Genomic DNA, 17,713 nt, shown 5'->3' with positions numbered 1-17,713 from the left:
TGAGTGGAGGGTGCCAGGAAGAGGCTTTGTCCTGTGGATCTAGTGGAACTAGAGGCCAGTCCCTGGGCCACCGTGGCAGCTCTGGCATTGCCCAAAGCCACTAGGTCTAGAGGGGTCTGATGCTCCTGGCAGTGGATTATGGCTACCTCTGACAGGAGTTGGAGGGCCTCTAAGAGTTTGGCTGTGGGGGGTTAGGGCGTTGACAATGGGAGTGCCCTTGGTAGTGAGGAAGCCCCTTTCCTTCCAAAGGACAGAGTGGGTATGGGCTTTTTAAAGAGCATAATTAGAGTCAGTGTAGATGTTAGCCCATCGGCCCTTGGCTATTTGGAGTGTGCCCTAGTTAAGGTGATTAACTCAGCCTTTTCTGTAGAGGTCCTTAGCAGCAGATGGGTTGCCTCAACCATTTGAGTGGAGGTGACCACCGTATAGGCTGCCTGGCGGTTTCCCAATCTGTCTATGAGAGAGCATACACCCACAAAGAGGGTGAGTTGGGGGTCTGTGAGGGGTTGGTCTAGGATACCAGGCTGGGTGAGCCTAGGACTTTTACTGCCTCTGGGCAGGAGTGAGAGGGGGTATCAGAGGACAACAGAACAGGGAGTGGGGCGGTTGCAGGGTTTAGGACAGGACTGGAGGCCAAGGTAATTTGGGGGGTCTTCTAGAAAGAGTAGAGGAAAGACTTGGACCTGTGAGGACCCAAGGAGGGAAAGAGAGAAATGACTCAGGAGGTCCAAGAGGCAATGTGTGGAGTACGCCATGATAGGCTGGAGCAGAGTGATCTTCAGGGCTTCCTGGGTGAGTTTGGCCACCACTGCTGGGGCTCTCAAACTTGGCTGCCATCCACATAGCATGGGATCTAGCTGTTTGAACAAAAAAGCTATAGCCTGATGGGCAAGCCCAACAATCTGAACTCGGACACCCATGGCCACTCCCATCCTCTTGTCCGTAAATAGGTGGTAGGGGCAGGTGGAGTCTGGAAGAGCCAGATTCGGGGTCACTACGAGGGCTTCCCACAGTAAAGAGAAGTGACAGCAGATTGTGACTGGGTAGGTCACTTCTCTCTTTACCTCATTGGGCCATCATGGGCCCAAGTCTTTAATACATTCTCTTGACCAATGGGGTTAGAGCCAATGGGATTTGGACACAAGCCCTTGGATAGCTAATCACTGTGAGGACCAGCTGGCCTCACTGAGGGAAGTGCTTGGTGCCTAGGTACCAGGGAACTTCTGTGATGATGGGGGAAGCAGCCACTGCTCTCTAGGTCCTGCCATGAGGTTCTTCTGGTTTGCCTACGTTTTGTGTTGGACCATTGTCCCGGCCCCTCAGGCATCCCACAACCACATTGAGAATTGTGGGGGTAGGGAACGGAGACTACGTGTGTTGGGGCCGTGCAAGCACAGAACAGGGAGGGAGTGATCCTTTCTCCCGCTGGTCTGGAGACTGAGATTCTTAGAGTTTGGATGTTTCAATCTCACTCTAGCTCCATGACTGTTTCCCTGGTGGCACAGTCCAGGTGCCTCACAGAAAGGGGCCTGGTGGGCCTTCCTTGTTTCCTCTTCAAGAGTGCCATCTTCCTCAGGGTAGCTACCAAGGCTCGGGCCTGGGATGCCATAACCTTCTGTGGTAGCCAAGCCTTTCAGGAAGACTGGGCTGCCTCCTCTCTGGTGTTAAAGACCATTTTCACCAACTCCTGTATAGGGGCTTGGGGACCATCCTCAGCCTTTTCTATTTTTATCTTTTCTGTTAATTTTGTAGAGCTTATCAAAATTAATAACCTTGTTTGAGATTTTCATACCCTGAAGGATGCAGTGGACCATGAGGTCCCTCCTCTGGCAGCCATTTTGACCCAGGTGATACTCCCAGTTGGGTTCCATAGCCAGCACCGCCACGGTCACCCACAGGGACTGTACTGTTCACTAGATGAGTCTGGCCTGCATACTGCCTGGAAGCTGCCTGAACCCATCGACAGTCCCTGGGAGTGAGAGTGGAAGCCTGGATGACATAAAGACTGTGCCATGTTAGGTCATGGGCCTGGGAAAGGTAGCAGAGCTCCTTAATACAGGTGGATGTGTTAACAGAAAAGGAGCCTAACTAATTTTCAATCTGGGAGTGATTCTGGAAGGAGGAAGGGACATAAACTCAAACAACCCCCCTCAGCTCCAGCTGCCTCCCAGAGGGGCCAGAGGAAAGCAGAGGTCGGCTAGGACTATGTATGAGAAACCACCCTTCTTTTCCACTAGCTTCCACTTCTACCCTCACATATCTCTGAGGGAGTTTGCCACCCTCGTCCACACCTTCAATTCTTTTTTTCATTCCTTCACAGATTTATTGTTCTTTGTCTAAAAAGTATGAAAGCACCATTCATTCTTTAGTTATTTCTTCAAACCACTTGTGTGTGTGTGTGTGTGTGTGTGTGTGTGTGTGTGTGTGTGTGTTTACAATAAAGATCCTGCTGCTAGCTCTGTGTAACCCTATGACTTTGTGACTGCTTTCATTAAGAGATGGGATCTTCCGGGTGTGGTGGTATGGTGACACACACCTTTAATCTCAGCACCCCAGAGGCAGAGATAAGCAGACTTCTGTGAGAGTTTGAGGCCAGTTTGGGGTATATAGGAAGTCTCAGGCCACTCAGAACTACATAATAAGACCCAGTTGTTAAAAAAGGGAAGGTAGACTTCATCTCCCCTGCCTGTGAATTTTGGTTGTCTTTAAAAAATCACCAGCAGAGGGCCTGGAGAGATGGCTCAGTGGTTAAGAGCACTGACTGCTCTTCCAGAGGTCCTGAGTTCAATTCCCAGAAACCACATGGTGGCTCACAACCATCTATAATGTGATCTGATGCCCTCTTCTGGCCTGCAGGGGTACAAGCAGGCAGAGAACTGTACACATAATAAATAAATAAATCTTTAAAAATCACCAGCAGAGTGTGGCAGAAATAACAATGTAATAGACTTGACTTAAGCATAGTATGCATCTGACCTTTGAATAAAGACTTGGTTATACTCCATCCCATGGGAGACTATCTTAGCTCCCTGAAACGACTCCCAAGAATGGAGGGACACTCTAGTGTTACTACCTCATTATGTAAAGTAAATCTGCTCCTAGACTCTCAACATATTTGTAAACATCCTCAAACAAAGCTGTCAGTACCATTTGCTCAGAAATGCCAGAATGCCTCCCAACAGTTTGGTACAGTTAGCAGAGCTGACTGATGTGCAGTGAAAGAAAATCTGCCACCACAGAGTACTGGGAGGTAGCTCTGTTGGTAGAATGTGTGTCTATCATGTATGAAGCACTGAGGTCAATCCACAGCATCCCAAAAGGAGCCAGGTGTGGTGGCACATACCTATAATACACCATTCGGGAGGTGGAAATGGAGAACACGGAGTACAAGCTCATCCTCAGCTGCACAGCAAGTTTGAGGCCAGCCTATAAACTGTGTGAAGCCTTGTTTCTAAAAGCAGAATGATGCCCTATCGTTGGTCTTTGCTGTGGACAGGTTAGGCAAGATTAGCTTTGATGAGACGTCCATAGTGTAGAACCATGCCTAGCCTCCAGCCCTGCCTTTGTGGCATTTTGATCTGTCATTACTCAATTAAGCAAGTATATGAGGAGCTGGTCAAAAGGACTGACACCCAGAGGTTGGACTATTGTGTCATTTTAATTATTTAGAACCTCTTCTTGAATGGATGCTCTCTGGTGGACATGCAGAAGAAGCAATGTTTTCACTCAGGGCCAGTTGTCACCAGTCTCTTACTCTTGACTTATTGGGACTTACGTGATTTAGATGTGGCATGTCCACCACAGACCCATGTGTTGGAACATGTGGCTCCTAAGACACCTGGTGAGCTGTTTTGAGAAGTTTTTGAACCTTCACTTAGAGGAAATGGGTTCCTGGGGAACCAGGTGGAATGTTTCTTGACTGCTGTCATCTGCCTCCCCATCCCTGGAGCACTCCTGCCACAGCTGAGCTTACTGTACCGATGGACTAAATCCCTCCACTCCCCAAGCCAGTTAATTGCTTCTTGCCAAGTATCCAGTTACAGTGATAAGAAAAGTAACCAACACTGGCCAACCAGGAACAGGAATGGGTCTGCTGTGCCTTAGGATTAGTCTTACATAATGTGCAGAGTGGGAAAGGGCACAGGTGAGGAAGTCCTGGGATGCAGGGAAGGATGGAGAAAGTAAGTAGGAACTGAAAAGGATGGGTACCCTAGGGTAGCAGTGTACATCTGAAAACCCGGTGTAGTGCATGGAACTAGGATATCTCCACGAGGGCAGACTGTAGAGGTTTTAGCCTCTTTGCATTTTTTTCTCCTTCGGATTATGGCAGCCATGTTTAACACTGTCTAAAGTTGTCATCTTCCAGCTCTGCCATGTTTCTAAGTTAGCCCAAGCAGATATGCAAAGCCTTACTCATAAGTGAAACATGCTATCTTGAACATTGGGTTTTGTTTGTTTGTTGTCTTTTTGACGGTTGTTGGTTTGGTTTAGTTTTTTTAAGACAAGGTTTTTCTCTGCAACATCGCTGGCTGTCCTGAAACTCACTTTGTATACAATACTGGCCTTGAACTCTCAAGGGGCCCCCTGCCTCTGCCTCTGCCTCCTGGGTTCTGGAATTAAAGGCGTGCACCACCACTGCCCAGCTGTTTTGAACATTGTTAATACTTTTACTTTTTCTGTTAAGAAGAAAGGAGAAAGCAGTGTTTTGACTTAAGTGAGCATTTATTTCTCCAGTAATTCGAAATCATCCATAAGAATAATTATAACCTGTATAACATTGCATTATATAGGCATACCAAAATAACTTATTTTAATCTATGACTTAATTTAGTCCTCTGTACAATTTTCCTGATGTTGCCACAGTGAATTGCCACGAATTTGGTGACTTAAAACCGTATAATTGAGCCAGGTATCGTGGTACACGCCTTTAATCCCAGGACTTGGGAGGCAGAGGCAGGTGGATCATTGTGAGTTTGAGGCCAGCCTGGTCTATAAAGTGAGTCCAGGACAGCCAAGATAACATAGAGAAACCCTGTCTCAAAAACAAACAAACAAACAAACAAACAAAACCTATATCATTGTATTTCTTCATAGATTTTTTTATGTTTTAGTCTCTCCTCTCTCTCTCTCTCTCTCTCTCTCTCTCTGTGCGTGCATGCATGCATGTGTGTGTGTGTGTGTGTGTGTGTGTGTGTGTGTGTGTGTGTGTGTGTGTGTAGATCAGCGGACAATTTGCTGGAGTTCTCTCCTTCCATATGGGTCTTGGGGTTTGAACTCGGGTCATCCGGCTTGGCGGCAAATGCTTGTAACCACTGAACAATTTTACTGACTCTCCAGCTGTATTTATGTGTCATAGAACTTCAAAATGAAAATGTTGATAAAACCTTGTCCTGATGAGGATGAGGGTTTTTAAGGGCAACCGTCTCCTCCAGTTTCTGGTGGCTACTTCAGCCTTCCCAGGCTCCATGACCTTTCACTCACCACATAAAAACTCAGGATGGGGAGAGAAAAGATCTCACTTCCCTCTGTGTCTTTTATTCATTTTTTAAAGATTTATTTTATTTTAATTGTGTTTATGTCTGTGTGAGTGTATGTGTTAGGGCATCCTCAGAGGACAGAAGACAGCTAACGTTGCAGGCATTTGTGAGCCGCCTGACATGGGAACTGAACTGAGGTCCTTGGCAAGAGCCGTATGATCCCTTAACTGCGGAGCCATCACTCCAGCCCTTGGTGCGCCTCTTATGAGTTTGCCTGTCATTTGATTGAGAATCCATCTACAATATATTTATTGTAATTGCTTCTACCCTTTTCCCAACTATGATAACATTTACAGGTTTCAGAGAGTGGAATTGAGGGGTGAGCATGTGTACCATTTAGAGGACCACTGTTCACCCCACTACTGTCACAACAGTGTTCTGCAACAGGTTATTTTCTGTTTGAATGGGTTGTTTTTATCTTCTGTCTGTGAGTGTTCTGCCTGCATGTATGCCTGTGCACCTCTGGTGTCCACAGAGGCCAGAAGAGGGCATCAGATCCTCTGGAACTGGCTGGACAGATGGTTGGTTGCTGCCATGCAGCTTCTGGGATCCAAATGCAGGTCCTCAGAAAGAGCAGCAAGTGCTCTGGAGTGCTGAGCCATTTCCCCAGCCCAAGGCAAATTTTATTGAAGCGGATTTCAGAAAAGAAATTAAGGAAAAATGAAGGGGAGCCTTAAGGTTTAATGTAGAAGGAAAGTAAAGCTCTCAGCACCAAAGAGAGGGGCCCTGAGCTGCTTGCCAAGGTAGGCTGGTCATGGGGCTTTTTTACGAGGGGCTGGCCAAAGACTTTAGTATTATTCGTTGGCCAGTCGGAAGACCCCACACTCTATGCATGGCCTCCAGGTCCAGCCAGGGAAAGAATCGTGGGGTTTGTATGTCCCTCACCCCTTTTGTCCACTCCTAACTCTGGCTTTGTCAGCTGTTGGCTTTGACTGCCTTCCAGCTGCCATATGTGTGGCTGGCTGCGTTGCCACCTCAAACTTTGCAGCTATCGCAAGTGCCCTTTCTTATAGTAGAGCGCATTGTTCTCACGGCTACCAGAAAGTAGCTGTAGTTTTTCTTAGTTATCTTAACTAACTCCTTGTCTATGGGATGGCCTGGTGCAGCGGTTCTCAACCTTCCAGCAAACCTCTATCTCCAAAAATATTTACTGTAGCAAAACCTACAGTTATGACAATGAAAACAGCTCTATGGTTAGGGGGTCACCATTACACGAGGGACTGTCTTAAAGGGTTGCAACAACAGGAAGGTTGAGAACCACTGAGCTAGTGTCTCCTTTCTGAAACAGGTAGAGGCCTTCTTAGGAGCCGTCTGTCAGAATTAGCTGTAGTAGACGCAACACTATGTAAAAAGGGCGGTAGTGCCTAGCATGTTACCCCAGAGTTGAGGATGTGGGGGCATCTCCTGGAAGCCAGGCAGCCTGCCCACCAACACCGGCTTTGCTTCTCAGAGCCTGAATGTCTGTCTCTTATCAGGTCCACTAGGCTGTAAGCATCTTTGTCTCTCATTCTTAGGGATCCTGGCCTTGCTGTTTTATTCCTAATGGCCATTCTGACTGTAACTTTTGCAAGTCACTTGTAGTTTTTATCATGATCCCCTTTCCCTCGCTCCCTACAGTAAGCCGGCTACTGTATCAACAGCACCTCATTCCATCAAAAACTCCAATCTAAGCCAGGTGTGCTGGTGCACCGGGTGAGTTCGAGGCCAGCCTAGTCTACAAAGCGAGTCCAGGACAGCCAAGGCTAACACAGAGAGACCCTGTCTGGAAAAACCAACCAAACAACCAAACAAAAAACTCCAATATAGTGATATTTGGTATTTGTATTTGTTCCACACCTCAGTGATGCTTTGGGGTTTTGTTGTTGTTATTTGTTTTTGATATTTGTATGTGTGTGTGTGTGTGTGTGTGTGTGTGAGCGTGACCATGTGTGCATGCATGGGTGAGTGCATGCATTCACATGCATTCAGAGCCCAAGGAAGCCAGAGAGGGTATCAGATCCCCTGGACCTGAAGTTACAGACAGTTGTGACTCACCCAGTGTGGGTGCTGGGAACTGAACCCGGGTCCTCTGGAAGAGCAGCAAGCGCCCCTAACTTCCCTGCCACACTCTCACAACAATGTTCTGGGTCAGAGCCCTCTCTCTAGCCCTGGGTATTTTTTAAGTGGTTCTTTCCTTCCCTGTGATTCACTTTGGAGATCTTCTGTTGCTCTGACGTCAAGTCCACTGTTTAGGGAGAAAAGGGCCGAAGTGTCCCATCTGTTGTGAATCCCACTTAGTGTGTTTTTAAAGTATTCCTTATTTACTTTTTATGACATGAAATCTCACCATGTTTCCCCTGAGCTCAGGATTCTCCTGCCTCTGTCTCAAAAACAAGGTGCAGGAAACAGCAGGCAGCTCAGTAACTGCAAGGACACTGCTTTGCTATCTTTATCTGGTTCCATCTGTACTTTTTTTTTCTAACATTGTTTAATACATTTTGTCCAATTTTTTTCATTGTTTCAACTAGAGGGGTAAATCTGGCTCTTGCCATCTAAGTGAGACCAGGAAGTTAGAGGCCAGAAAGATGGCGGAGTGGGTAAGAGCACTCGCTATGCAAGGATGAGGGCCCAAACTCAAGACTCAGCACCTACACACAAAAGCTGGGCACGGCTGTGTGTGCCTGGGTCCCCAGCATTGGAGGGGCAGAGACAGGTGGGTCCGGGGAGCTCACTGACTAGCCAGCTTAGCTCAAACTGAAAGTTTTCAGTTCAATGAGAGACCCTCGTTTGAATGAGAAGTGTACCCCAGCCGCAGTCCCAGGCATTTGAATACTAGATCTTCCTGGGCAGTTGTATTGGGGACGTTTAGGTGGTGTGTCCCTGATAGAGGATGTGTCACTGGGGTAGGCCCAGACAGCTAAATCCTTCACCATTACAGTTCACGTTCTTTGCTTTGTACTTATGGTTCATAACAGAAGCTCTCTGGTGCCATGATAGATGCCAAACTTCTGGAACCAAAAGCCAAATAAAACTCTTCCAGAAGCTGCTTGTCATGATGTTTAACACAGCAAGAGAAAAGTAGAAAATACAGGGAAGCACATGACATCTCCCTCTGGGCTTCATATGAACATGTGCAGACATGCTGCCTGCACCCTCACATGCATACATTACGTGGGCCACTGTGGCCCGGCCAAATGTTGCTTTTTCAACTATTTGTTGTTGTTGTTGTTTCTCTGTGTGTAAGCCTGGAGATCAGGCTGGCCTTGGACTCGGAGATCCACCTGCCTCTCCTGATGGACTTTTATCCCTCTGGAAACATAAGCCCCCCAAAACAACCCAATAAATTGTCTTGGTTGTGGTATCTTCAGCAGAGCATCAGGGAAGTAAGTAATATGCCACAAAGTATTTATTCCTGCTTCGTTTTTGGTGAGTGGAAGTGAAGGAGGGGCAGTAGTAGCTCACGTCTAAAATCTGAACACTCAGGAACCAGACTTCTTGGGGACTTAAGTTTTTAACGTATCTTGCAGTTTCTTCAAAAAGCTGAGCAATTCTCTCAAATGCTTATAATCTCTGAAGTGATCCAGCCCAGCCCTTTAGCAGCTCCAGGTTGGAACCTATCTGCTAGTTGCTTGAGCAAGTATTTTGTTTTTGGTTTCTGGTTTTTGATACAGAGTCTTATTATGTAACCAAAACATGCCTTGAGTGTGTGATCTTTCTGCCTCAGCCTCACAAGTTCTGGTATTTCTAGCCACCTTGCTTGGCTAGAAAAAAAAATGGCTTAAATTTTTTTGTATTCATTTACTTATTTATGTGTGTATACAGAGCAGAGGAAAATATATTGGAGACATTTCTCTTTTTTTCTTCTGTGAGGGTCCCAGGGATAATAAAGCTCAGGTTGTAATGCTTGGCAGAGAGGGCCTTTTCCTCCTGAGCCTTCTTGCTCAGGATACCTTCTGTTGTTGTTTTAGCTTCCTTGCCAATTATGTGTGTCTGTGTGTATCTGTATGGAGGTGTGCTAGCTGGCCTTATGTCAACCTGAAGCACAAACTAGTTATCTGAGAAGATACCTCCCTAAGATCCAGCTGTGAGGCATTTTCTTGATTACATATTGATGGAGGAGGGCCCAGCCCATTGTGGGTGGTGCTTTCTGCGGGCTGGTGGTCCTACGTTCTACAAAAAAGTAGGTGGAGCAAGCCATATGATGTAGGCCAGTAAGCAGCATCCCTCCATGGTCTCTGCATCAGCTCCTGCCTGCACATTTCTGCCCTGCTTGGGTTCCCATCCTGACTTCCTTATGCAGGACTATGATCTGAAAGTGTAATCCAAATAAACCCTTTCCTGCCCAACTTGCTTTTTGGTTACGGCGTTTCACAGCAACAATAGAAAAACCTAAGACAGAGGGTATGTGCATGAGCATGTAGTTGCCCATGGAGGCCAGAAGAGGGCGTTGGATCCTCTGGAGCTGAGGTTATGAGCAGTTGTAAACCACTGTGCCAGGTTGTTGGGAAGTGAACTCAGGCCTTCTGCAAAAGCTTTCATCTGCTGAGCCATCCTTTCAGCCCCATGTTGTTTCTTTCGTGTGTGTGTGTGTGTGTGTGTGTGTGTGTGTGTGTGTGTGTGTGTGTGTGTGTGTGTGTGTGTGTGTATTAAAGATGTGTGCCACCACTTCCCAGCAAGGCCTACTATTTTAAAGATACTGTTACAGTTCACTGGAGAAAGCTACAAACCACCACAAACACAAGGCCAGATAAGAGTCCTTTATTTAATCTGGTGGCTGACATCAGACTCCTGCCACAAAGAACTCTTGGTCCCGAAGTTAAGCACTACAGAGTTTATAAAGACAAAACCCACAGTACCTCACACTAGGTCCAAGCTAGGGGAGTTTTACTTCAGGATTATTTTCAGGCAAGAAAGGAAGACCCTTGGATCTGTTAAGCATTTGACAAGCTTTATGTCTCAAAAGATGGGAGAAGCCCTACTTTGTTTTCTGTCAAGCAGGATGTGGTTCCAGAGTGGAGCAGGTGTGGAGTTAGGGCAGCCTGACCTCCCCTGGACCATTTCAATAGGGTCTCCACCTATAGCCGAGGCCGACCTCAAACCCAATGGCCATCTTCTTGTCTCAGCCTCCCAAGTGCTGGAACTACCACAGGCTCGGCTTTAGAACATGGAGTTTGATGGCAGCCGATTTCACAGAGTCCCACCACAGCCGCCCCTCCCGCCCACCCCTGCCCCTCTGTCCCTGGGGATCACCACCAGATGAAGCTGAATACCCAGAAGCAGGAGTGTGGGTCCCTATTCAGGTACCTGTGCGAGGTCACCTTATACCCCTGGTCTCTAATGTCCTTCTCCAGGCAGTACAAGAAGTCCTCTGTCACAGGGCCTGCCTTCCAGGGCCCAAATTTGACGACGGGTGTCTTTTTGGCCTCCAAGATATGCAAAGGCTCCACACACTTGGCACTCTCCTCCTCCGTGCGCGCCACACACACCATCACCTTGGAGGAGCGCATCGCCACGGCCTCTGCCCGAGCCAGACGCAGCAGGACCTCCAGGTTCTCTCTGTAGTTTGGCACTCCCGACAAGAACTGCATTCGAGCCACTTGTTCGCCAAAGATCTGTGGTGTATCTTCCAAGATCTTGACCAGAAGGTGGATTTGGTAGAACTTAGCCTCACGGTATACCTCAGGAATGAACTCTGTGGGCACCTGCCCGGTGCGTAGGTAGTCCAAGAGAAGCCCAAAATGGGTGCCAGGCCGATCAACAAAGAAGCGGCCCTGTGCATCTCTCTGGTGTCTAGCTGACTTGGATAATATCTCTGAAAACTTTGAGCCCGGATGTTTCATCAGGGTGCCCATGGTGGTGGTGTAGAACTGGCCACCTACGTTCAGCTCCACAACCTGCAGACATAAACAGCAGAGTGAACCAACACCACCACCTCCAGGACACACACAGCTACAACTTACAACTTATTAGAGGATGTGCTGTCTGCTGCTACAAACAAACAAACAAACAAACAAGCAAGCAAAAGACCCACAGCAACTCTGTGCAGCGATAAAGGTTAAGTCTGGATTTCTTTCCTTCTTTCTTTCTTTCTTTCTTTCCTTCTTTCTTTCAAGATGTATTTATTATTTCCCAGCAAGGAAGAAGGACCCTTTGATCTATTAGTATATAGTGCTCTGCCTGCATAGACACCTGCAGGCCAGAGAGGGCATGACATCACTTTACAGACGGTTGTGAGCCACCATGTTGTTGCTGGGAATTGAACTCAGGACCTCTGGAAGAGCAGTCAGTGCTCATAACCTCTAAGCCATCTCTCCAGCCCAAGTCTGGATTTCTAATCTGAAGATTCAAGCACAAGTCAGTGCGGGACCAGTGACGGGGACAGTCCTTCAGTTTGATGTAGGTGAGACCTCATTTTCAGCCTGTCGGTGGGGGATGGAGAGATGGATGGCTCAGGCGTTAACAGCATTGACTGCTCTTTCAGAGGACCTGGGTTCAATTCCCAGCACCCACATGGCACCTCACAACTGTCTGTTATCTCCTGTTCCAGGGGATCTGACACCCTCACACAGACATACGTGCAGGCAAAACACCAATGTACATAAAATAAAAATAATTATAAATATGTGTATACACACACACACACACACACACACACACACACACACACACACACATCAACCTGTCTGTGGCATTGCCTCTTAAGATTTAAGTGTTATACTGGAATTAAGACAGCCAAAGGTAACCAAGCTGCTGGGGAGGGGAGTGCAGAGCACTGAGTTGCCATGGCAACAAGTACTGCAGGGGCCATTTCTGCTATTTAGAGAGGAGAGAGCAGAGGAAAAGAAGGAGCCAGACCATACAGCTGAGGAAAATAAGCTCAGAACCTGTGTCCTTCTGCCTCCCCTAAACTTCAAGGCCCTTGACAAGGCTGTTTGGTTAATGATGAGGTCACCTCTCTAAAGCAGACAGTTAATCTAGCAGCTATAGACTAACCCTTGAATAAATCAATATGTAGGTGTTTGTATTCCTCTGAAACACAGCTCCTAAGTCCTCTCAGTGTCTTCATATGACAGATGAAGGAAACCATGTGAAAAGATTCAGAGAGCTAGGAAGCACTGAAGGGCAGCTCGAATTAGATGCCCAATCCATCAGTCTAACTCATGGCTAGGGTGGGTGTTCTGGCCACGCCCACCACCCACCTCTTGCCTCACGCCTCAGTGCAACTACAGTTAGCTCTCTGCCTGGGGAAGGAAGTTCACTATCTTTCTCTACCTTAAGCTTCCGCGTCTGTGAGAGGGGGAAGCAAACTGGACATAGAGAACTCTTAAGTCCTCCCAGCTCTCAAAGTCTACTCTGCCCAGCTACTTCCAAAGTCCTTTCTGAAGCTAGTTTACAGAAACCAGTTTCCTAGCTAGCTGTGGTGGCACAAACATAAGCCAGCACGCAGGAGGATCACGAACTCAATGCCAGCCTGGGCTGTACAATAAAACCAAGCTTCAAAAAACAAAACAAAACAAAACAAAACAAACAACAACAAAAAAACCCCAATAGTTTCCTACTCGAACGCCCTGTGCCCACGTCTTTTGTTTATCATCAAATAAGACCTCAGCCCTGTTCTCAAGCTTCCTAGTTTTGCTCCTTTTTTATTTCTTTCCCCCCAAAGTTCCCAACCTCAGTGCAAATGCTAGCTATCCTGTCTCATCCGTAAACACTGTCCAGTGTGTTTCTAGCAAGATGAACTCCCTTTCCGTTCTCTGGAGGAAGGCCCGCTCTTCCGTGTGGCCCCTTCTCACCTTTGCTACCAGCCGCCCTGCCAACACATTCCTGGGAGGGTGGGAAAGGCTGTGGTTGGAAGAGACTTTGCCTCTTAGGGGAACCTGCTGGGGTGTCATGTCTAAGAAGATACAGGATGGACCTGACTCCCCTCTCACCGAGTTCAGGCAGAAGGGTCCCTACACATCTTACCCTGCTCTGCTCAAAGCTCATACGTTTCCTTAGATGACCCACGGCTGAGTTAATATGTGACATCTCCATTCAGATGTCCTCTAGGCCCCTCAAGATCTCTCTCTCTCTCTCTCTCTCTAGGGGCTGGAGAGATGGCTTAGTGGTTAAGAGCGCCATCTGCTCTTCAAGAGGTCCTGAGTTCAATTCCCAGCAACCACATGGTGGCTCACAACCATCCATAGTGAGATCTGCTGCCCTCTTCTGTAAAGCACTCATATGCAATAAATAAAATAAAATTAAAAAATCTCTTTCTCATCCCCAACTCTGACCTCTCCTTTTGCTTCCCATTTTAGCTGAGCCAGAAGCCTAGGATAACGTGGCTTCTCCTTCTTTTCTGTCTCCTCACACACTTACCACTGAGACCTGGCAGTTCTCTCTGGTAAGCTTCGTGATTGCTCACCTGCTTTTTGATCCATTCTGTACATTGAAACCAGAGTCCTTTTTCTCCGAAGCAAACCTGAGTCTCTCATTTCCTGCACTAAACACTTGAATGACTCTTTGCTATTTCTTGAGGCTTCCAAGGCTCTTTGCAAACAGGCCTGCTGCTTGGCCCTTAGCAAACAAAGAACAAAATCACCAGCTGCACCCCTCCCTCCATCCCGGGCAGGTTGGGGCCCTCGGCTTCCAGGACTTCAGTCTCTTACAGCTCACCTTACCCATCTTTCTTCTTCTCCACCCTACCCCACCCCCAGCCCTGCCTTTTTTTTTTTTTTTTTTTTTTTTTAAGACAGGGTTTCTGAGCAATCCTGGCTGTCTGGAATTCACTCTGTAGACCAGGCTGGCCTTGAACTCAGAGATCCACCTGCCTCTGCCTCCCAACTGCTGGGATTAAAGGCAGGTATCATGATGTTTGTCAAGTCTACTGTCCTTCAAGCTAGTTCCCCAAGGTCCCTTCCAGATGGGTAGTCTCATGATCCTAGATTGACACTATGACAGTAGCTGCTCCCTTGGAATCCTGTTTGTTCATCCTCCATTAGCCTGCGAGGTTTGAAAGGGGACACTACTCCTGGTCCATAGTCACATGACCAGCACCCACTAGCAGGCCTGGGCCGGCACACCACAGATGCTCAATAAATACCTCTTATATTGAGTGAAGTTCACCCCAGACGCCGATCCATGGGAGAAGCTGGTATTCTGATAAGCACAGATCTTGCCCTACCTGATATCGAGCTCAGTAATAGCTCCATGGATGACCTTTGCCCAGGAACTCACTCAAGCACTTCTTCTTGAGCAGGGAAGATGGACCGCCCTGAATGCGGAGCACCTGGACACTAGGCAGGTAGCTTTGAGAACGGCCAACAATGACATACTCATTGGACCGAGCCACTTTCCCTACCATGGGAGCTGCTTTCTCTCCTGCTCTTGAGGAAGGCACCAATCCTGATGAGAATTAGGATTTTATGCTCTCAAAGTGTACCCACACTTACTGTTAGTTGCTGAGTGAGGCAGGCACCTCTAGGGGGGACGTGCCACCCACTTAACACACCTTCAATGTTGTCCTTTCTCTTTTTAAAATATTTTATTTAATTTTAATTTATGTGCACTTGTGTGAGCGTGTCAGATCTTGACCTTGAGCTGCCATGTGGGTGCCAGGAATTGAACCCAGGTCCTTTGGAAGAGCAGGCAGGGCTCTTAACCACTGAACCATCTCTCCAGCCTGTCCTTTCTTTAATTTAAACTAAAACTCTGGAGAAATTCCATTGAGTTTTCTAATTTACTCTTTTAGGCAGCTCATTGTAAACTTGGTTCATTATAATTCAAAGTTGAACATGTCCCAAAAGAATTCACGTTAGCCATCTTTCCTTTTTTTTTTTTTTTTTTTAAAGACAGGCTCCAGATGCCAAAGCAGGACTGTAGGTGTGTGCGGTAGGGTTCAGTTATAGATGACTATTGTTACTTGTTATTCTGGTTTGGGGCAGTGCTGGGGATTGAGTCTAGGTCCTTCTGAGTGCTGAGTGCTATAAAGCGGCCTCTACTGCTGAGCCACATCCTGGGCCTAACTGGCCTCTTTAAATATTTTGAGTATGTCATCTATGAACTAAAACTGAGAATGCGCTTTCCTGTTTGGACATTACAGTCTTCCCAATATTTCCTTCTTGAGGTCTAGAATTATTTTGAGAAAAGCTCCAGTGCTAGTCTCGTTAACTTCAGTTAATCTTTCTCTCTTCTTTTCCCCCTGGTGTGTGTTCTGGGTTTTCACAGTAAACCCGGCTTGCACTCCCAAAGTCTTCTCAGCCGATCTGAGAGAAGGCCAATGTGGGAGTCAAGGGAGGATTTGAACAGACTACCTCTGCCAGATGGCAGCGCAGAGGGACTGACCTAAGTAGCCACTTCCATCTCCACTCCCGGGACTGCACCCAGCCAGAGGCTTTCAACGGGGACACACCCAGGAACTAAAACTAAAGACTAAGTGAAGAGAGAGAGCAAGAGCCAGGGAAGAAAAAGCGAAAGAGAGACTGCACAGAGCTAGGTGGAGCCGGAAGCACTGGAATCAAAGGAGTTTACTGACAGGCATAAAAGAATCCTTTTCTGGGGTTAGGGGTGGAGGTGGGGGTGAGGGATGACTGGAGGGTGGAAGACGGAAAATAGACCCGGAGCTAGGGAAGCTTGCGGCAGGTGTGGGGGTGGGGCGTTCAGGACAACCAGAGCGGCGCAGGGGTGCACTTACTGCGTCAGGGTCAGGGCACACCACCCGGGGCGCCTGGCCGTACTCCTTGGGTTGGTTTACGGTCTGAGAGTCTTGACTGTGCTCCTTGATCTGGTTTGCGGGTGGACACACCTGGTTGGGCAGCTTGAATTGGTTTCCGGGCAGGCTCATCCTGGCGGGACAGGAACAGCTCGCACTAACTGCACAGCTTGCCGTGAGTGTATAACTTATGGGCAGGGAACACAGTCTTGCCACGTGTAGATAACTTTCTCGACCCTGAAAGGCTCGTGACTCTCCGCCCCCAGAGGAACCCTATGCCAGTACCTCCCTCTTGCCTCTTTTGTAAAATACTTTTAGTTCCTGTTTATTTAGCTGGACTAAGGAGGTGCCCTGAAATGTTGAGCGGACCTCATGGGTTCTTTGGGCTGTCATCAACGTCTGGTAACCTATAACTTCTCAGGGTTGGGGTACTAGGAGACAAATCCTGGGGGTCCCGGAGGGTAGGCTGTCAGAGCAGAGACTATAAAATGGTAAATTAGAAGAGAAAAAGCTGTCACTCAAAGGCGAATGCTGTGAAACTTGCCTGGTTCTTTCTTTAGTTCTGTGTGAGAAAAATCTTCTCTAAAATTATTGACACTACAGGAGGGAGCACAGCTAGGTCTAGAGCCCAGGATGGTCATCAGCAGAGACAACAACCAGAAATCTAACTCAAAGGAAACTGAGTAGGCAATGCAATCACACACTGGGTCAAGAAAAGGGATCCTGAGACTGGGGCCCAGCTCAGTGGTAGCACACTAGCTTAGCATGTATACAGTCTTGGTTTGACCCCCAGCAAAACACATACACACACACACACACACACACACACACACGGAAGGAAGGAAGGAAGCTAGAAAGGAAGGAAGAGGAAGAAAGGAAGGAAGGAAGGAGAAAACAAAACCCATCCCTGAATGAAAGTATAATCAAACCAAGTTTCAAAGGATTTACACAGATTGCAAGCAGGCCATCAAACAAACTCACAGTCCAAAACCACAAACCAAGGCACCGTGAAGAAAAGTCAACGGAAAAATGCACAGTCCCTTAGATATTGAGACGGTTGGGCATACAGTGTAAGCTTATTTAAGGTCATTAAATAAATAAAAGAGGGCATTTTAAACATGAGTAAATTGGGCCGCAGGCATGTCTCAGTGGTAGAGTCCTGAGTCCTAGCCACACATCTATAAAACCAAAAGCAAACAGAAACCTAAACATGAGTAAATAACAAGAAGATAAAAAAAATTTTTTTTTAATTTTTTTTTGTTGTTGTTGGTGTTTTGTTTTTTGAGACAAGGTTTCTCTGTGTAGCCTCGGCTTTCCTAGACTCACTTTGTAGACCAGGCTGGCCTTGAACTCACAACGATCCGCCTGCCTCTGCCTCCCGAGTGCTGGGATTAAAGGCGTGCGCCACTATGCCCAGCAAAAAAAAAAAAGAAAGAAAAAAGAAAATATTTTTTTAAAAGACCAGGGAGATTTTTTTTAAATACAAATAGAAACACTAAAAATTAAA

At 47.2% G+C, this 17,713-nt stretch overlaps 1 protein-coding gene across 1 annotated transcript; it reads right to left on the bottom strand.

Moving 5' to 3' along the window:
• Positions 1–10,759: 10,759 nt before the first annotated feature.
• On the bottom strand, positions 10,760–16,432 carry Kctd14 (potassium channel tetramerization domain containing 14). Its single transcript, XM_051148968.1, has 2 exons — positions 16,189–16,432; positions 10,760–11,410 (listed from the first exon to the last, which is right to left on the bottom strand). The coding sequence occupies exons 1-2, from the start codon at positions 16,336–16,338 to the stop codon at positions 10,763–10,765; spliced, it is 798 nt and encodes a 265-aa protein (XP_051004925.1). The 5' UTR covers positions 16,339–16,432; the 3' UTR covers positions 10,760–10,762.
• Positions 16,433–17,713: the final 1,281 nt, after the last annotated feature.

This window comes from Acomys russatus, chromosome 7, assembly GCF_903995435.1.
Source record: "Acomys russatus chromosome 7, mAcoRus1.1, whole genome shotgun sequence".
In the NCBI taxonomy this organism is placed as follows: domain Eukaryota; kingdom Metazoa; phylum Chordata; class Mammalia; order Rodentia; family Muridae; genus Acomys; species Acomys russatus.
The sequence above is the reverse complement of the archived record's forward strand: the minus strand, read 5'-3'. Positions and strand labels throughout refer to the sequence as shown.